General features: G+C 37.7%; 2 protein-coding genes across 6 annotated transcripts in view; one reads left to right on the top strand and one right to left on the bottom strand.

Moving 5' to 3' along the window:
- SLC30A6 (solute carrier family 30 member 6) overlaps nt 1-8552 on the top strand; it is a 45566-nt gene extending 37014 nt beyond the window's left edge. For all 4 annotated transcript variants that reach the window (XM_005600085.4, XM_070236522.1, XM_070236524.1 and 1 more), the window contains one exon: nt 5083-8552. In XM_005600085.4, coding sequence (XP_005600142.1) covers nt 5083-5583 — 501 coding nt within the window. In that variant the 3' untranslated portion in view covers nt 5584-8552. The remainder of the gene's footprint in view (nt 1-5082) is intronic.
- A 550-nt stretch (nt 8553-9102) lies between these two features.
- The window catches only part of NLRC4 (NLR family CARD domain containing 4), a 44379-nt gene continuing 31617 nt past the window's right edge, over nt 9103-21864 (bottom strand). For both annotated transcript variants that reach the window (XM_070236521.1, XM_005600080.4), the window contains one exon: nt 9103-9436. In XM_070236521.1, coding sequence (XP_070092622.1) covers nt 9144-9436 — 293 coding nt within the window. In that variant the 3' untranslated portion in view covers nt 9103-9143. The remainder of the gene's footprint in view (nt 9437-21864) is intronic.

The following is a 21864-nucleotide window of genomic DNA, read 5'->3' as shown; positions in this document are numbered from 1 at the left end:
GGTGAGTGCCTCTGGTTGTGCTGTGTGGGATGCCACCTCAGCATGGCCTGATAAGCAGTGCCATATCCGTGCCCAGGATCTGAACTGGTGAAACCCTGGGCCGCCAAAGCAGAGTGCGCGAACTTAACCACTCGGCAAAGGGGCCAGCCCCTTTATATCATTTAATATTTCTCTTCAACAATATCATTTTTTAAAAAACAAATAGGATTTGATTTTTCTAACATAACACAAATTTCTGAGGTAGCCAGATTAGGCTTGGTCCAACAGCTCAATGATGTCACCACTTTGCAGCCTTTGGTTTCAGCTTTATGCTCTTTTAGTAGAAAAATGGATGCTTCGTCTCTGCCTTCTTCTCTTTTTCCCCTGTCTAGTCATTTTGGATGTCTAAAACTCATTCTTTCATAAAATTCTTAAGGAAGGGCCCTTGGGGAAAATAGTCCCTAAATTCTTGAATGTTGAAAACAGTTTGTGGACATAATAATTAAAAGTCAGTTTGGCTGGATATAAAATCCTGACTATTTTATTTTATTTCCTTGGGTTTCTTAAATATGTTACTCCCTCTACCTCTGACACAAAACATTGCTGTAATAAAGCCTAATGACTTATAGTCTGATTTTTTTCCCTTTTATGTATGATTTGATCTTTTTGCCTGGATGCTCCCCCCCAATTTTTTTTTTAAGTCCTGTAGCTAGAATATGACTTGATGTTGATCATGCTGAGTCAGTTATCTCAGGTATGCAGTATACTCTTCCAATAATGTTATTTCAAAAAGATTTTTTAAAAACTTTCAAGAAAGTTTTCTTTAATTATAGTTCTTAAATATTTATTCTGTTCTCTTGTTCTGATTTCCTTCTTTGGGAACTCCTATTATAAGTATGTTGGATCTTTGCCTTTCTTTTATATTTGTTACTTTCCTTCAATTATTAACTCAATTTATTATATTATCTCAACTTACTTTTGATTTTTAAAACTTTCCTTCTTTTCACTTTTTATTTATCTTAGACTATACGTTATTTATCTTAGACTATACCTACATATTTATTTGCTTTTGTGTTCTTTCTAGTTTAGTCTTCATCTCTGAAGTGCTTTTTTTCCTTCTATTTCTAATTGTCATCTCATTCTGAGGTTTTCTAATTCTGATTTATATTGTTCTTGTTTCATGTTTTTTGGCTGTTTTGGAAAAGTTCATTATAGTTCTCATCAATTTCTTTCCTTAATTATTTTATTGACATCATATTGGTTTATAATAATGTAATTTCAGGTGTACATTATTATGTATCAGTTTCTGTATAGACTGCATCCTGCTCACTAATTCTCATCAGTTTTGTAGGTAAATCTTTCTGGTCATCTTTTATAATCTGTTCTGTATTCTCCCCCCCCCCCCCTTTTTTTTTTTGGTGAGGAAGATTGGCCCTGAGCTAACATCTGTGCCAATCTTCCTTTATTTTGTATGTGGGATGCCTCCACAGCATGGCTTGATGAGTGGTGTGTAGGTCCATGCCTCTGATTTGGACCCACGAACCCTGGGCTCCCGAGGCGAAGCATGTGAACTTAACCACTACACCACCAGGCTGGCTCCTGTATTCTCTTTTTTTAAAATAATTTTGTGTGGGATTTGGATTCAGTCCTTTTTTTGCTCCCTTTTATCTGATAGCAGTTTTCCTGGACTTTATAATAAGGAGGAGTTTAGGGTAGTGTATCTGAATTCCTGGTTTTAGAGCTTTTTCTTCAGTGAGTCTGTGAAGAGAGAGTTTTTTCTTTTTCCTGGCTCTGTTCCTCTCCCGTTTGTATCTGAACCTTCTTTATCCTTTGTCTCTACTGTGCTGCTCAGTTTGGATTCTCTTCCCAGTTGTTTCCTCTTAACGTGGGGCTTTGTACTGGAAGGGAGCTTTGCTGGTTACTTTTGAGGCCTCACAGGGCTCAGACTACTGCAGCTCTTCATATCTTATTGCAGACCCAGTGTACTCGCCCACTATTGAAATGTGCAGAACCCCTCCCAGCTTCCCACCTGCCTTTCTCAAATTCACTGTCCTAGATTTCCGTTAAGTACTGATTACCTGCTTTGGGGTTTTTAGGTCAGTCAGATCCCTAATGCTTCCTTCTCCACAGATGCTGATAGGTGGCAGGTCTTATAGCTTTTACTTCTTGGGGTTTCTTAGAGGTGCCATGTTATCTAGTTTTTTTGTAGATGTTGTCTGTAGGTTTTGGATTTGCTGTCTTAGTTTCTCTTTTTATGAGGATATTTGGGGCATTTCAAAAAAGTACCACCACTGCTGCTGTCTTCCAAGAATCCCAACATAATTTTGTTTTGTTTTGTTTTCTTTTGTTTTTGCTGGGGAGGATTTACCCTGAGCTAACATCTGTTGCCAATCTTCCTCTTTTTTTGCTTGAGGAAGATTAACCCTGAGCTAACATCTGTGCCAGTCTTCCTCTATGTTGTATGTGGGATGCCACCACAATGTGGCTGACAAGTGGTGTAGGTCTGTGCCCAGGATCTGAACTCACAAACCTGGGCCACTGAAATGGAGTGCCCTGAACCCAACCACTGTGCCATGGGGCTAGCCCCCAACGTGATTTTTAATGGCTGCAGAGTTTTGTATTATATGAATATGCTGTAATTCATTTAATCGGTCCCCTAATCAACAAGTCGTTTGCCATTTTTCCCATATAAGCAAGGCTCAGATTATTTTTGTGGAATAATCTTTGCATATACCCATGATTATTCCTTAAGATTAATTTTTTTTTTTTTTTTTTTGGTGAGGAAGGTTGGCCCTGAGCTAACATCTGTTTCCGATCTTCCTCTTTTTGCCTAAGATTAATTTTTAGAAGTGGTTTTTTGAGTCAGAGGATATTCACATTTTTTATGGCTTTTGATGCAAATTGCCAAATTACTTTCCAAAAATGGTTATACCAATTTACATTGTCTCAGTAATGTAGTTCATTCCTAATCATTCTTTTCATTGCACTGATATAGTTACTAGACAGGTATTTATTTAGCTAGGTGGCTTATAAACACAAAAAATACAATCATCTCAGCAATTCAGAACTTGGCCATCTAACATCCTGATTAAGACCAAGGAAATTAATAAAACAAGCTTTTGAGCTGCCGAGAAAAGTTGTCACTAAAGCCATAGATTAATGTAAATACCATAATTGTAGGAAACTCTGTTTAAGCTCATGCTTGGAAATGGTTTTCACTTATTTTAATTACTTTGATTTCCATATCAGACTGAAAGAGGATACAATATCTTTAATATTTTATAATTTTTTATAGTGACGACTGTGAGATGGTAGTGGCAAAACAAAGGAGAAATCAAAGATGACTTGATTTCTAGATATGGCTTGTCTTACCTAAAAGCAATAAACTACAAGTCAAATTCAAGCAATATAGACATTTTCTCTATCCCATGATTGACAATTTCCCCTTATTTATTTCTCTTATTTCTTATTTCTCTTATTCTTATTTCTGCTCATCATAGATTCAGGCACATTGTAACCAAAGCAGCTGTTTGGCTAATTTATGTGCAGTTTATGCTTTGTTATAATTTTTTCTTTTTTGAAAATCTGAGTTTATCTAGAAATCAACGTGGAATTTCTTGTAGATATTTTATTTAATTTTGTTTATTACATATTTTTAAGTTTTTATTATATAAATAGTACTTGATTGATAGAAAAATTAGAACTTATAACTGTCAAAAAAAAGAGAATAAAAATCCTTAGTAATTCTACCAATCTAGAGATAAGTGCTGTTATTCTTGGCATTTTTCTGTGTGTGTGTATTTTAACCAAAATAGCATCACTATTGTACCTACTATTTTATTATCTACATTAAAAACATGATGTATGCTAAACGTCTTTTCAAGTTAATAAGCATGCTTCTAACCATCGTTGTGATGCCTGGTGCTCTCTGTCTTCCTAGTAACCTTGGCTAGAAACCTTGAGATCATCTTTGATCCATCTCCCTCATCCATTACATCCAGTTGGGTATCAAGTCTTCCCACTTCTAACCCGTGGAGTCTCATGAATCCATCTGTCTCTGTCTGCTTGCACTGTATTTGTCCTATCTCAGCCCTCCTTATCTTTAACCTAGAGTGTTGCACTCATTTCCTGCCAGATTACCAATCAACCATACCTATAATTTTTCTGAACCCTGAGTATTTTACTTCTCTGTGATTGCTGCTGTTCAAACTCCTTGTCATGATTTTTAGAGCACTCTGCTAACCTTTCTTTTTAACCTTGTTACCAACCTTTTTTCTTCTCTCCACTTTTTTTCCCTTCTGTTTCCCCGTCCTGTAATCTTCCTTCATTCCTTCCTTTTCTCTCTTTCTTTCTTTTTCTACTCCCTGAAATATTTGTACTTCTTTATATGTTAGTAATACTGCTTATTCTTGCCCATACATGCTATGCATTTTAATTGATATTCTCTCAGCTTAGAATCCCTGTCTCCACCTTTTGGAATTTCATTTAACCATCAATGCTAGATCAGATGCCGTCTTCTTTTGAAGTCTCCCTCAATTGGAATTAATACCCACCTTTTCTGCCCTTCCAGTGCATTTTTTGTATAATACAGTTATATTCTGCCTTGTGTCATAATGTGCTTGTCTTCCTCCTACATGGATTTCTCTCTTTTTTTTTTAATGCAGTCATGTGTCACTTAATGATGGGGATGTGTTCTGAGAAATGTGTCGTTAGGCAATTTTGTTGTTGTGCAAACATCGTAGAGTGTACTTACACAAACCTAGATGGTATAGCCTACTTCACACCTAGACTATATGGTACTAATCTTATGGGACCACCATCACATATGCAGTCTGTCATTGACTGAAATGTCGTTCTGCAGTGCATGACTGTATTTTAAAAAGTCACGTTTTGTTTAAAGAGTCACAAATTACTTCATTAACTCTTTACATTAATAGTCACTAAGTAGTCTTTAAAAAATATCAAGACATTAACCTTTCTCTTGTTTTAAAGAAAATACCAACTACTGTTATAACCAAAACATAAATAAAATGTTCATTTCTATTGGAATTTTCAGCGGTATAATTCTAAGCAGTCTCTTTCTTATGATTCTGCCCCTTTTAGGCTGGATCAGTGCATGTAAGAATTCGACGAGATGCAAATGAACAAATGGTTCTTGCTCATGTGACCAACAGGCTGTACACTCTAGTGTCTACCCTGACTGTTCAAATTTTCAAGGATGATTGGATTAGACCTGCCTTACTGTCTGGGCCTGTTGCAGCCAATGTTCTAAACTTTTCAGATCATCACATAATCCCAATGCCTCCTTTAAAGGTTACTGATGATTCGAACCCTGTCACATCAACTCCGGCTAAACCTAGTAGTCCACCTCCAGAATTTTCATTTAACACCCCTGGAAAAAATGTGAGCCCAGTTATTCTTCTAAACACACAAACAAAACCTTATGGTTTGGGTCTTAATCATGGACACACGCCTTATAGCAGCATGCTTAATCAAGGACTTGGAGTTCCAGGAATTGGAGCAAGTCAAGGCTTCAGGACTGGTTTTACAAATATACCAAGTAGATATGGAACTAACAATAGAATTGGACAACCAAGACCATGATGTACTCTAACTTAATTTATTATTTTTTTTCAGGAATATTGACTCCTTGACTTCCAATTTATTTAGTAATCCAACTTTGCATTGACTGTTCAGAGAATAGTAGGCTTGTTCACATTTCATGAAACCAATGAAACTATATTTTTGTAAAAGGTGTTTGGGGCAATGAGAACCTTCTAAATGTTACAGGCTTTAAATAGGCTTCCTTTAGAAAGCGTGTTTCTCTAAATTTGAGTATTGCTGTCTTTGGTTTTGTAGTTGATTACAGTGTGATATGACATTTCCTTTATAAGAGAGCCACTTGATAGAGTAGATCTGTCGCATTAAAAATATAATATTTTCTTCAGTGAAATTTGTAGACATGCTTCTTGAATAATGATACACATTTCAGGAAAGGAAAAAAGTGTCCATTCTAAAAGTAAAAGTCTCTTTTATAGCTTTTCCGAACTTTTTCTTTGAAGTCCTCTTGCGTTATGTCTTGCAAAGTAAAAGCAAAATTTTTATCGGGAATTTTAGAACATATTCTACTGTCTAGCATAATTTAAAATTTTTAGGTATCAGTTTTTCAGTAGTTTTTCTCATTAAAAAATTTCAATACGTTTGTAAGTAGTTCATGGTTCTCAAAGTGTTTTATTTTGGTTAAATGAATACCAAATTCATTGGTGATGTGCAATGAAAGAATCCCAGTTTTCTGTCTTACATTTAATCAATTACTGACATAATGATGAATTTATCTTTTTTGTCACCTGTTCATTGGTTGACTTTTTAATTTCTCATTAACAAAATATATCAAATATATTACTGAAATATATGGAATTTCCTACATAATATGGAAGTTATCTTTTCAAAGTTGCATAAACAATTTGAATTTACTTTATATAATTTTACCAAAACATAATGGATCTTAGGTTATAGAATACAGTATTATTAGATCTGTAACAGGCAGTTTCTAATTTATTTTGTTTTGCTTTGTCAAAATAGTGAATTGTTAACTGTGATGAAGTGTGAGAATCATGTAGCTTATTTTATTTTTGGCATATTTTCCAAATGCAAATGTTAAGGACTTTCCAACACGGCCAGTATGACTTATGAAAAGTATAACAAGCAGCAGTCACAAATTACCTATAAGGTTTTCTTCATTTTATCATGAGTTTTATAATCAGGCTTTGAAAAGGGGATTTTGAAAGTGGATTCACTTCTAGAATTCAGTACTCCTGGAGCTTTATGACTTTTCCGGCTATCAGCCAGCTGTCTAGAGAAGATTTTCGTTTTTGTAGAATTTGCAAGTTTCTCGAATCAACTTACCCTCTTACATATGAGCAGCACTTCCAAACCCTGTTTCTTCACAGTGGAATAACAAACATCCAAGAAGCCATCCCTGTCAAGCAGAATTGTAGTCATCCTGCAATAATAAGTGACCATGTTCCTAATAACTTTTGCTTGGTGAGGAGTTGGTCACTGTCTTTGACATCTGCAGCTCTGTTCAGGCATTTGACCTGCTGAAGAAATAGAGCCCATACTACATTGACTGCTGGGGAAAATGAAACTTTGTAAAATGTAATAAGGCAACCTTTCCTTGTCCTTTGTCTTATGTTCTCCAACTATTACTATAGCTATTATTGGTCTACTATTACAGGATGATTTTTCCTCCATTGTCCTCATCTAAATGTGAATTCGGGTCACGCATTGAAATCTGAAGGACTGCCATGTACTGAGTGATGATTCAGAGGTATGTGCTGCCACCCTGTGCATGTCTTCGCCATTTCCATGGGATTTTAAACTGTCCAGGTACTGAACACAGTTCTGTGTGAGATTAAAGACCTACTTCCTCCACATCTATTCAGAGGCAACACCTATGCAGTTGTCCCACCAAAGGTGCTTTTATACCCACCTACACTATTTGAGAAGTTGCCTGTGGGTTCTGAAGGAATTGGCTCAGTTGCTGAAATTCTATAATGTCAACAGCTGCAGGTGACATTGGTCCCTGCAGTATTATATAGAGAAACCTTATTTGCCAAGCTCTGGCCAGGTTCTGGATATGGAAACAAGAAACTTGGCCAGCATAGGTCTGTAGTCAGCAGCCTTACTGGTAAATCTTGCCACAAAGTCACTTGAAACTAGACTGAGAAGGAAGTTTGAATTAAATACTCGGCCCATGGTTTGTGATTAAGAGCAAGCTCCATGGAGTGCGATTAACCCTATTTGAGAAATCACAGTATTATAACGGAAAAAACACTGGACTTGAAGGCAAAAGATTTAGATTCTAATCCTGCTGCTGCCACTATGTAAGCAGTTTTGTAGTCATGGACAAGTCATTGAACAACTCTGGGCTTTTGCATCTGTAAAGTTAGGATGTGGAATGAATTAGTTGATCTGTAAACTATCAGCTCTAAAATTTTATGACTAAATCTGTAGAATATATGCCCACTTGCTATATAGAACATTGTGCCCAGAATTTCTTTCCAGTGACTACCTCAACATGCAGGCCAAGTGTTACCTACATTAACACCCAAGCCATTAATTTGAGGTGCCATGAGAATAGAAGGTAAACCGCAGGCTAACACCATTTAAAATTTTATTTCAGAATTGCCTCGACTTAAATCTGTTTAAACTAAACAGGTTTATCTTAGACTTATTTCTTTGTGGGAAGGATTATGTTTTGGAGTGTTGAAGAAAAGATTAGGACAGGGTACCCTTAGGGTACAAAAGAATGGGGTCTATTTTTTCTTTCTTAATCTCTGAAGTCACAGTTGGAATTACAGACATGTATCAGCAACTGGAGAGGACCTGAATTTCAAGCCTCTGATTTAGCTGCTCATAAACTGTCAATCTTTTGCTTGACTAGAAAATGCTGATCTTATTTGGGGGTCTGTTCTTCTTATATAAGAAAATGCTTTTTACATTCCAAATTGTTTGAATTAAACTGTTTGAATAAAGAACATATATTGAGTTTTCTCTCAGATTTTAAATAATGTTGGCTTGTTTTCTTTATTTAATAGCTATTTATCAATTATTTAATTATTTCATATTCAGCAAATACTTGTTGAGAGTCCAGTACATGCCAGACACTGTACTAAGTAAATATCTGTGCAATATACCAATTTTGGGGACCTGCTATTCTTGACACCCAGGGGAACACAAAGATGAACAAGAGTCCCTTTCAGGTAGCTGATAATCCTAATAGAAGAGGTGAGACACAGAACTATTGCACATGTAATCAAATTCAACTCCCTCCCACTTCCTCCACCTCTTTGGCTTCATTTTCCTGGCATCCTCCTTTCTTCCTCCTTTTTACCTGAATGATGAGACTAAGGAAGTAGATTTTCATGGAATAGGCCAGCTAAGGAGGTGATGGTGCCACACATCATCCTGATACCAGGAAAGAAAGAGAAAGTTTAGAAGGAGTGAATTAGGCAGTGACTGTTGAGAAGGAGAATTTTTAGGTGTATAATGGATTGCCATATACTTTCAGACTCTTAGACTATATGAGCAAAGATTTTTAAATCACCAGGCTGAAAGTAATGAGGTCCCCAGAGCATTCGTGGGCTTAGAGTGCCCTTTATTTAAGCAGTTACTAATTTAAAAGCACCTTTAATAACATTGACATCATCATCATCAAATTGCCACCCAACAAGCCTAGCTTCTTGCAAAAAAGTTAACTTGGATAACACTTGGCTAAGTTTTCTGACTAATACTGCATCAGGTAAAAATCTTTCAGTACTGAAGTCAAAAAACACTAATTGCTTGAGATTCTCAAATACACCCATGAAGGCAAGCCATCCATCACTGCTCACACAATTTCCCGCCAAATCCAACTGCCGGAAGTTTTTCAGAAGGTTCTTTTTAAAACATGCACCTGAGTAGAAAAATAGAAACAAGTATGTTAGTTGGAAGCAAAACAGTTTTTTAAGAGAAATGGCCGTATTTGAACCAGTGTTTTGCTTCAGAAAGAAATTAGAGTTCTCTATAGATACGACAGTGATCATGAATCTGGTCCATTGTATTTACAAATTATGTTTTTCCTAAAGTGTAAGGGAATCTGATAAATAGTAATTAGTAGTAGTATAGCAAACCAATATAAATTACATACTTTTTCCCTTTTCCTGACTCTTTCAGGAAGATTGCTTAAAAATTGAGGTGTGAGAGATTCTATTAAATATTCAGTATTTGTTTTAAAAATTGGAGTCAAACTGGCAATATTAGGTCATTTCCTCTCCTAGAGAAGTAAACACCACCTAAGTATTATTTCGTTGGGTGTGGAATCTTCCTCACTGTAAACTTCAGTAAGTGAGCCTCCTTTAGTATCTCAAGATTTGAGGGTTTTGGCTTGTGTTTTTTGTGGGGGTTTTTTTTGCTGAGGAAGATTCGCCCTGAACTAATATCTGTGCCAATCCTACTCTACTGGTGAGTGGAGTAGGCCTGCACCCGGCATCTGAACCCGCAAAACTGGGCCGCTGGAGCACACCGCGCAGAACTTAAACCACTCGGCCACAGGGCTGGGCTCTTTGGTTTGTTTTTTTTAACCCTCCCTAGACTTTTCACAAACTTCCTCCATTCCTTAGAGAATAGGGCATTCTAAAGTACCTCCTACAAAGGTAAAGTGCCCATCCTAGCCATGTCCAGGGAGTCAAAGTTAACACCCTAAGGAATGGAAGAGTCAAAAAAGGAGGTTTCTGAAAGAATGCACAGAGCAACGTCACCCCACCTGCCTGGACTGCTCACCTCTGGACTGCTACGTGAGAGGGAAATAAAGCTCTGCCTTCTGTAAGCCGTGGTGTAGTTAGGTCTCTTGTTATACCAGTTTAGCCTGTGCCCAGCCTAACTCGTACATAGGGCCTCACTTTCTTCTCTCTTCCTCCTTCCCACAAGGACCCTTCTTTCTTCCTTGTAGGGTGGCTTTCTCCTTGCTCTCTCTTAGAGCTCATGTTCATGTCCTTTCTGCCTCTGCCTCTTTTCCATGTGCTTCTCAGCATGGCAAGCACTCAGTCGAAATGCTGGTTGCCAGGTAGTGTGTCTATATATAAGTCTCCTTCCCCAAAGAGCAACTTCTTTTCTCCTCGACTAGAACAGATTTCACCACCTAAGAGGACCTTAACGAAGAAGAATTTAAAGCCCGTTCTACCCTCACGGGGCAAGCTATTTATCCAGGCTATCTGCTAAGGTTTAAGAATGATATCCACTTAATGAGAGAGCTTCTTGGATAATTACTAGAATGTATGCAAGCACAGGAGCCAAGGAAAAGCAACATCATCCATAATCCAAGGGCATGCATTTTGTCAGGTTTTTTTTTTTTTTTTGAGGAAGATTAGCCCTGAGCTAACTACTGCCAGTCCTCCTCTTTTTTGCTGGAGAAGACTGGCCCTGAGCTAACATTTGTGCACATCTTCCTCTACTTTATATGTGGGACGCATATCACAGCTTGGCTTGTGCCAAGTGGTGCCATGTCCGCACCCGGGATCCAAACCGGCGAACCCTGAGCCGCTGAGAAGTGGAACATGCGAACTTAACCGCTGCACCACTGGGCTGGCCCTTGTCAGGTTAATTTTCAGTGTTTTTGTCATCACAACAAGCAGACTAAGTCTGAGAGGAAAGGAATCTGACATTTAGAGCTATAGGCTGTACGTGGGATGTGAAGAATACAAGTGGCTTGATCCAAATTCCAGGCAAAATCTCAAGTGCTCTTGGTATAAGGATTCTGATCCTTGAAGGGTTCCTGCATCCTAAGCAAAACTCTAGTATTGCCAGAGACCACCCTGTAGTTCACCTGACCAGAGCTCTTAGCACTTATTCATTCATCAAACATTTTTGAGTGCCTACTGTGTGCTACAGATTGTGCTGGGAGCTGAGGATATGTGAAAAGGACAGACATGGCCCCTGACTCTTGGGGTTTACAATATATTGTGAAAACATACATTGTAAAAGTAATTAGATGGGTGACAGGTGCTGTGGTAGGTCAGGGTGCCCAGGGAGCACACACAGGCAATAGGCCTTCCAATCCCACTTTATTCCCAGAACACTGGCCATTGGGCTTATGTGCTCCAGGAGAAAGACTAAAGGATCCTTCTTAGGAGAAATTGAACTGCCTCCAAGAAAAGGTACTACAAAAAAAGAGCCATTTAGCTTTTCTGATCACAGTGAAGCTAACCAGTTGAAAATTCACCCCCTCCCTCAGGCACACGGAGCCTCCTGTCAACTTGTGCCCCACTCTAAAACGTGAAGAGAACAGTAGAGGAATACCAGAGTCTTGAGAAGAGCCTCCCACAAAGAAGACGGAGACTAAAAATCAAACAAAAAACTCAAGAAATGAGGCAACATAGGGAACAGGAAAAACAAACTTGAAGAACTTAATTCTTTTCAGAGACCTTAAAAAGTTACTTCATCTACCCAACAAAAGTAAGATGCTATTATTTAAAAAGTGTAATTGGAGAACAAGAAATAGTGCTTGGAAAATAAAAATATGATACCAGGATCCATGTGGCAGAATGATTGGACCCAGGATTTAACAAAGATTCTAGAACATGAATAGGATATATGATGGTTCTTTTTTAAAGAACAAACTGGGTAATGGAGTTCAGCTGTGATGGCTGTCTTTTTGAGAACGGGATGGATAGAGTTCAGCCTCAAACCTTTAAAGTGAAAGATGCCATTTAAATGAAGGGTTTTGTTAGAACAGGTGAAATAGATTCTTGAGCTAGCAACAATTTCTATCTGGTGGTCCCAGATTACTGGTGGGCTAGAAACAAAATTTTGGGAGTCATAATCAAACAGTGGCGATTAAAGCTTTAATATCAAATGCAATCTGTGATGAAGAAGGGCAGAGATCCCAGGACCAAGCTCTAAGGAAAACTGGGAGGATGTAATATCCGGGTGCAGGAATTGCCATTGCAAAGGAGATCAAGAAGTAGCCAAGGTGGCATGGAAATCAAGAGAACATTTCGAAAAGGAGGGAATGTTCAATGTCAAGTATCCTACTCCCACTTGAGTAGGAACTCAAGTTAGACACTTTCAAAAAGTGTCAACTGAAGTAAGCCATGTGCAGGTGTATAGAGAGTCAGCTGGAATGAGTAGAAAGTAGTGGATGACCGGGAAATGGAGATGTACTGAGGGTACACAAATTTCAGTCTTGAAGGAGAGGAGAGAGAATGATAGCCATAGGACGAAGACAGGATTCAGGAAGAGTTTTATTTAAAATGAGAGAGATTTGAGTATCTTAAAAATTTATAGGAAAGAGCCAGTAATGAGGGGCATACTTGATGAAATGTTGTCCGTATAGGAGAGCAAAGCCGGAATCTCCAACACTGCTAGAGCAGAGACTCCCCTTAGATAGGAGGAGAAGGAGAGAAAAAAATCACATCCACTGTGAAATAGTGAAAGACTGGTGGATTAAGGAGAGTAAAGTTTGAGATAGTTTATGTAGAGTACTGCATACAGAAGCACAGTAAGACTACCAGGAAATATTGAGAGAGATTGCATTTATTGCTTTAATGGGCCTCGGGTATTCAGAATTGGATCGCTAATTTACCTACTCACTCACTCACTCATGAATCTATCACCCAGCCTGAGAACAAGAACATAGACAAAAACTTGGACCTACTATGTGATATCCCCCTATTCTACACATCCGCCTCATTCCTGACCCAAAGGAACTATTATTCTGGATGTGGAGTTTATCATTCTTTTGTATTTTAAAAAATATGATTTTGACAAAGACTATGTCTAAAATATATTGCTTAGAATATACTTTTATTGTTTTTTGATATATAATCCACATCTGCCATAAAATTCGCCCTTTCAAAGTATACACTACAATGATTTTTAGTATATTTACAAAGTTGTGCACTATTTAATTCCAGAACATTTTAATCACCTGCAGAAAGAAACACTGTAGTCATTAGCAATCACTCCCATCTCCGAACGCGCCCCCCCAACCCTGACCCTGGCAACTACTAATCTACTTTCTGTCACTATAGATTTGCCTATTTTGGACATTTCATATAAACAGAATCATACAATGTGTTTGATCATACAATGGTTTTTTGTGACTGGTTTCTTTCACTTTGTATGATATTTTCAAGGTTTAGCTATGTTGTAGCATGTTCCAATACTTCATTCCTTTTTACAGCTGCATAATACTCTGCTGTAGGGCTAGACCACATTTTGTTCATCCATTCATTAGTGATGGACATTTGGGTTGTTTCCACTTTGGTGCTATTAAAAATGCTGTAAAAAAGTTTTTGTGTGGACATAGATTTTCATTTCTCTTGGGTACCTAGGGTTGGAATTGTTAACTCTGTGTTTAACCTTTTAAGAACTGCCAAAATATTTCCCTAAGTGGCTGTATCATTTTACATTCCAGTCACCAGCATATGAGGGTTCCAATTTCTCCATGTCCCTGCCAATACTTGTTATTTTCTGTCTTTGTTATTATAATCATCCTAGTGGGTAGGAAGGAGCATTTCATTGTGGCTTTGATTTGCATTTCCCTGATCCTAATGATGTTGAGCATCTTTTCTGGTGTTTATTGGTCATTTATATATCTTTTTTGGAGAAACGTCTATTCAGATCCTTTGCTTATTTTAAAAATTGATTTGCCTTCTTATCAATGTGTTGTAAGAATTCTTTATATATTCTAGATAGTAGTCACTTATCAGGTATATCATTTGCAAAAATTTTCTCCAATTCTGTGGGTTGTATTTTCACTCTGTTGTTTTTTTTTTTTTTTTTTTTTTTTTTTGGTGAGGAAGATTGGCCCTGAGCTAACATCTGTTGCCAATCTTCCTCTTTCTGCTTGAGGAGGATTGTCACAAAGTAACATCTGTGTCAGTCTTCCTCTACTTTATGTGGAATGCTGCCACAGCATGGCTTCACAAGCAGTACTAGGTCCACGCCTGGGATCCCAACCAGTGAACCCCTGGCCACCGAAGTGGAGGGCATGAACTTAACCACTATGCCACCAGGCCAGCCCTGTATTTTCACTTTCTTGATGGTGTCCTTTAAAGTACAACTGTTTGTGCACTTGATGAAGTACAATTTATCTATTTTTTTTCCTTTCTTACTTGTGTTTGGTTGCCATATCCAAGACTTTGCCTAACCTGAAGTCATGAAAATTTACTCTCAGATTTTCTTCAACTTTTTTAATAGTTTTAGCTCTTACTTTTAGATCTTTGATGCATTTTGAGTTAACTTTTTGCATATGGTGTGAGGTAGAGGTCCAAATTCATTCTTTTGCATGTGGATATTCAATGTTCTATAAATCTGTCCTTATTGCAGTACCACACTGTCTTGATTACTGTAGCTTTGAGTAAGTTTTGAAATTGGGACATGTATGTCCTCAGCTTTGTTCTACTTTTTCCAGATTGTTTTAGCTATTCTGGGTTCCTTGAATTTCCATATGAATTTTAGGATTAGCTTGTCAATTTCTTCAGAGAAGCAGCTGGAATCTTGATAGCAACTGCCTTGACTCTGTAGATCAATGTGGGGAGCGTTGCCGTCTTAACAATATTAAGTCTTCCAATCCATGAACACAGGATATCTTTTCATCGATTTCTGGTTTAAGGTTTTCTATTGTAAAGTTGCTATTTTTCCTTTTTAAATTGATAAATATCTTGGATAAGGTACTAACATCCTGAAAGTTTTGCCCCTGATTTTAGCCTCCACCAGTTAATGTTGCCTGTAACAATTATTACTACAAGGTTTGCCTAATGGTGAAACTTGCCAAAAATATATCTCGGTTCAGTTTTTTTCTTTATGGAAAGAAGTTCGATTCTTCAATTTATAAGATAGTTACAGGCTTATTTAGATTTTTCTCCTAATTCTTGAATAAGTTTGGTAAATTGTATTTTTCTAAAAACATGTCTTCTTTGTCTAAGCTTTCAAATTTGTTGGTATAGTTGATGGATTTCTATATCTTTTAAATCTGTGATTTATCTGTAATTATCACTCTTTTTTTACCTTTGATTTTTTAATCAACTATTTTTTAGAGCAGTTTTAGATTTACAAAAAAAATTGCAGACATAGAACAGAGTTCCCATACACTCCACACCCAGCTTCTCCTGTTATTGACATCTTACCTTATGATGGCGTATTTGTTGCAGTTAGTCAACCAATATTGATACTTTATTAACGTAAGTCCATAATTTATTAAGATTTCCTTAGTTTTTACCAATGTCCTTTTTCTGGTCCAGGATCTCATCCATGATATCACATTACATTTAATCATCATTTCTCCTTAGGCTCCTTTTGGAACCGCTTGTCTTGTGATGGTTTCTCAGACTCTCCTTGTTTCTGCTTACCTTGACAGTTTTGAGGTGTATTGGTCAGCTATTTTGTAGAAGCCCCCTTAATTAGAACTTGTCTGATGTTTTTCTCATGATTAGACTGGGATTATGGATTTGGGGGAGGAAGATCACAGAGATAAAGCACCATTTTCCTCACATCATGTCCGGGGTACATGCTATGAACATGGCTTATCACTGCTAACGTTAACCTTGATCACCTGGCTAAGGTAGTGTTTGTCAAGTTGATCCACTGTAAAGCTACTCTTTTCTCCCCTTTCTGTGCTTTCACTAAGGAAGTTACCATGTGCAGTCTACACTTAAGTAGTGAGAATTATGCTCCGTTCCCTGTGGGCAAAGTATTTATGTAATTATTTGGAATTCTTCTGCATGGGAGATTTGTCTCCTTCACCATTTGTTTATTTATTCAATAATTTATTTATGTTAGAACGGACTCATGATATTTATTTTATGCTTTGGGATATAACCTAACACTGTTTTATTTATTTTGTTGCTCAAATTGTTCCTGCTAGCCACCGTGAGCTCTTTTAGTTGGCTCCTGTGTCGTTTTGACATACTCCCATCATTGTAGGTGTTTTTTTGTTTGTTGGTTTGGTTTTTGTTTTCAACATTTCCTTACTTTTCTGGCACTACAAGGTGCCCTAGGTTTACCTTAAATATCTGTATTTACTTGTATGTTTATATTTTATATAGCCTTGTCTTATCTTATATATTTCCCCAGTCCTAGAATTAGCCATTTTGTCAAAGCACCCTGGTTCGTTTTATTGGAGAATGGTATTGGAAACTTAAGATCTGGGTACCATGAGTGCCCATTGCTTCTGAGGTGCCATTGCTTCTAGGCCCTCTCAGCTGACAGAGCAAAGAATATGTGTATGTATAAGTGTAAGAAAAACTCAATTCTGTCTACCTCCTGTTTTTCTCCTGTGCGTCTCCTTTACTACTCATACAAAACACTTCAAACACTTCTGGTCACCAAATATGTGGAGGTTTTTCCCCACACCAAGCAGGTCTCTGCAATACCAGCTGGTGTCATACAATTTAACTGAGTTCTAACACTAACTGAAGATACTGTCAGCCCCCACAGATTCAGAGCTCTGTCCCACAAGACTGTTCCCACCCTCCTTCAGATGCCAATTACAAGTAGTAGGTCCCCAGGGTACTCACAACTTCTGTCTGATTTGACTACAAATCAGAGTTTCCCATGACCCCGTCCTCAGATTCCATTAATTTGCTAGAGCAGCTCGCAGAAATCAGAGGAACACTTAATGTTTCCCAGTTTATTAAAGGATGTGATAATGGATATAGATGAACAGCTAGAAGAAGAGACACATAGAGTGAGATCTGGGAGGCTCCCAAATGTAGGAGCTTCTGTCCTTGTGGAGATGGGGTGCATCACCCTCCTGGTGTGGATGTTTGCCAACCTGGAAGCTCTCCGAACCCCCTACTATTGAGGTTTTATGGAGGCTTCCTCATATATGCATGATTAATTATTAACTCCATTTCCAGCCCCCTCCCTTCTCTGGAGGGTGGGAAGTGGGGCTGAAAATTCCAGGCTTCTAATCATGTTTTGATCTTTCTGGTGACCAGCTCCTATCCAGGAGCTCACCCAGAGTTGCCTCAATAGAGCAAAAGATGCTCCTAGTGCTCTTATCACTTAGGAATTTACAAGGGTGTTAGGAGCCCTGTGTCAGGGATGGGGTCAAAGACCAAATATTAGAACAAGAGATGCTCCTAATGCTCTTATCACTTAGGAAATTAAAAGGGTTTCAGGAACTCTGTGCCAGGAACCAGGGGCAGAAACCAATATACGTTTTCTATTATCTCATAGTATATTGGTATACACATAATATACTATATATAGCATATACTTAAATATACTATATAAATATATTTATATACTTAAAAGTATATTGGGGCCAGCTCTGTGGCCAAGTGGTTAAATTCGCACACTCTACTTCGGAGGCCCAGGGTTTTTGCCAGTTTGCATCCTGAGTGTGGACATGGCACCGCTCATCAAGCCATGCTGCCATGCTGAGGCGGCGTCCCACATGCCACAACTAGAAGGACCCACAACTGAAAATATACAACTATGTCCCAGGGGGCTTTGGGGAGCAAAAGGAAAAATAAAATCTTTTTTTTTAAAAAAGTATATACACATGTAAATACTATATATACATATATATATATATATGTATTTCTGTATGTAACTATCTATATCTATATTAAGCTAAACATGAGATGAGTTCATACTGACGTCTCCAAATCTAATCCATTACCGCATGGATCATTCCAGCCTCCTCATCTTGCTGTCAATTCCCACCCCAACAATGAGAAACCTAGTTCCCACCATCTGCCATCCATTTAATGAACTATTCAATACCAGTGTATATGTATAGCAGTATCAGAATTGCTAACCTGTATCCCCATGGGATATAACTATCAGTTGGAGTACAGTGCTAATGTAGTTTGTTTGCCTTTAGTTTTACGGGCCACTCATTTCCAAAGTTATTTGGGTCAATACCTTTCCCTTCATCCTCTTCAGTAAGGTGGTTTTATAGTTTGTAATACAATGGGATTGCTTTGCATTCTGCATTCTGTGCTCAGGTTTCCTTGACCTCCTAAACGATTTTTTAGTTTGAATGTATTAAGGTTCACTCTTTGTGTTGTAAAGTTCTATCGGTTTCAACAGATGCATAGTGTCATATATGCACAATTACAGTATCATACAGAATGGTCCCACTGCCCTAAAAAGTCCCTGCCCTCCTCTCCTCTTGAGCCCCTGGCAACCACTGAGGTTTTTAATGTCTCAATAGTTTTGCCTTTTCCAGAATGTTATATAATTGGAGCCATAAATTATGTTGCCTTTTCAGACTTGCTTTTTTCATTTAGCAATATGTATTTAAGTTTTCTGTACGTCTTTTCGTGGCTTGATAGCTCATTTCTTTTTGCCACTGGATAATATACTATAGTATGACTATACCATAGTTTGTTTATCCATTCACCTATTGAAGGACATCTCAGTTGCTTCCAGTTTTTGGCAATAATGAATAAAGCTACCACAAATGTTCATGTGTTTATGTCTCCATTTTGATTAATGAAATTATTTATGTCACTCTATTTTTTCTTGATCAGTCTTGCTTGGCTTTTACCTATTTTGTTACTCTTTTTAAGGAACTGACTTTATTATTAATCTTTTTTGCTATATTTTTGTTTTCTATTTCATTTATTTATACTCATGTTTATTATCTTGGGGTTTACTCTGTTGGTTTTCTGCCTTCTTAAATTAGAAACATTAATTTTCAGCCTTTTTTCTTTTCTGATATAAGTATTTAAGGCTGTGAGAATTTTATTCAAGCCCTGCTTATGCTGCATGCCACGTTTTGATATATAATGTTTTCTTTCCATTCAGTTCTAAATATTTTTGTTGAAATTTGTCACTATAAACTTGCCAAATTGTATGATTTTTTTTCCCCCGGCAGCCTGAGTGTAGGTACAGAAAAAGTGGAAAATTAAGGACAATCCAGGCTTGGAATTTTGCCAGGAAAGTATACCACAACCACTGTTATCTAATTTCATAGCTCACATCCACATCTCATTTTCTCCCTGCATCTCATTAGGTAGTCTTCCTTTAATTAGAGACTCCATCTCCCATTACACTTTCTTCATTTCACTATTGCATCTATCACACATATCCATCACTAAATGTCATTACCTAAATTGACTTGTGATACTGTGGGCCATGAGAATTTCAGCCCTTGTGACAAGAATGTTTGCAAGGATGGAGGATGGAATCTAAACTAGGTGGGAAAGGGAAGTCAAGATATATGGGGGCTATTAAATGGGTAGATATTAGTGGGCTCAATGGACTAGAAGTCCCAATGAAGTAAAATGAACTGATGATAACGAATTATTAAGTAATTAAGATGGAAATGTAGAAGGTTGTAGTTTGAGAACGAATTATCTGAATTTAATATCCTGGAGGTAGAAAAATTTTAAGTGAATTATCATGAGCTGATAAGTCCATGCTCATAGAGCGGATGGCTGAAGGAGAGTGGAAGGGAAGGTCACTGAAGAGGAAGGTGCTGTATGTTGGTTGAGTAGTTTCAGATAAAAAATGAAGTTTTCTAGGTTGATGACCAGAGTGAGAGAGTGAGGAATTCTGTCAGACAGCTGCCAAAGTCTTCAGTGAATAAATGACAAGAAATTCATAGTTCTGCAATAAGAAGGGACAGAATGTAGTCTAGTCAAATGGCCTAACCCTCGTGGAAGTAGGAATTTTCAATGAGGTTGGAGAAGGAGTGTACTGGAAGGGCAGTGAGAATCAAGGAGAACCTGACCTTGTTTTTCGACTCTGAGAGGCATGAAAATTAGGAGAATAAAAATTGACTGCTTAAGAGAGCTATAGGGGAGAGCCAGGTTTCAGTTAGGGCCAGGAGGTGTGTAAAACCTTTGGTAAAAAGATACCTTTCTCAAAATACCCCCTATGTCTCCAGTGCATCTCAGCCACCCTGTGTCTCATTATACATTGCCCATCTCATGACATATTTCCTCCCTACTTCTTTCTCTGTAGCCTTTATTTCATTAGACTCCCCATCTCTTATTACCAGTCTGCGTTTTATTATCCCATCTCAAGGCATATTGCATCTCATCCATGATGTATATCATCACTAAATGGGGATGAGAATCTGAAAGCCAGGTCTGATCCAGGGGAGGTATTGTGGAGGTATTTCCAGAGCCAGGAAACTTAAGCTACAGGATTTCAGTTTGAACAGTCACTTGGCTGGGATATTATAAAGAGGTTGTGAAATCATACAAGTGTGTTAGAATTTTTGTATGATTATATATAGGAAAACAGCATTTACTATAACAAAACCTGAGGTTCTAAGAGCTCAAGCTAGTTTATACCTCAGGGCAAACTGTGGAACTCCTGTAAGTTAATTTGCTCATTCATACAACAAGTATTTATTGAGCATCCCCTGTGGGATATACACTCAATACCAAGTCTAATGGCATGGGCCCTGTCCTCAAAGGGCCCACAGTTTAGTAGGGCAGATAGACATATGAACACATTCTCTAAATCCAAATGGTAAGTGCTCTAATAAAAATAAAGCACTGTCTGTGTGTAATAAAGAAAACCACTATTTTTTAACACTGGAATTGGATACAAGAACATTGGAAAACTGGCATATCTACCAGAGCTGAACATATGCTTGCCTGTTATCTTTACCTATACTCCAAATCTACTCCTAGGTATATACCCAGCAAGAATGTGTCCCTGTGTTCACCAAAAGATATGTACAAAAATGTTCAAGGCAGCACTACTAATAGTATTCAAAGCTAAAAATTACTCAAATGCCTATCAACAGTAGAAAGGGAAAATCAGCTGAGGTATACTCACACAATAGAAGATTTTACAACAATGAGAATAAATGAACCACAACTACACACAATAATATGGATGAATCTCACACACAAAATGTTGAGCAAAAGAAGACACAAAAGAATATATACCGTATGATTCCATTTATGTAAAATTCAAAAACAGCCAAGACTAATCTATAGTGTTAGAAGTCAGGATAGCAGTTGCCCTTAGAGAGAAAGGAGCTATAGAGCTGGTAATCTTCTGTTTCTTGATCTTGGTCCTAGTTACACCGGTATGTTCACCTTGTGAAAATTCATTGTACTATCTACTTAGGATTTGTGCACTTTTCTGTGGGTGTGTTATACTTCAATTAAAAAGTACACAAACAAAATGAACCCTAACACTGACTTCTGCCTTCTGACATGATTCCTATAATGGGGAAAGTAAGTCTGTTCTTCTCTGCGCTGTTTGGAGAGCCTGGTGGTGGAGGGGAGCAGGTGAGACCTGGAACTGAAACCCACTGTTGATGGAGCACTTGTGAGTCTTTGGATATGTAAAGGACGGTACAGAGCTGAGTTTGGCTTTAGGGGACTGGATATAATGGAATTACTCTTCGTAATAAAATGG

The sequence above is a fragment of the Equus caballus genome, chromosome 15, assembly GCF_041296265.1.
Source record: "Equus caballus isolate H_3958 breed thoroughbred chromosome 15, TB-T2T, whole genome shotgun sequence".
NCBI classification, from domain to species: domain Eukaryota; kingdom Metazoa; phylum Chordata; class Mammalia; order Perissodactyla; family Equidae; genus Equus; species Equus caballus.
This window is presented reverse-complemented; position numbering and strand designations above follow the sequence as displayed.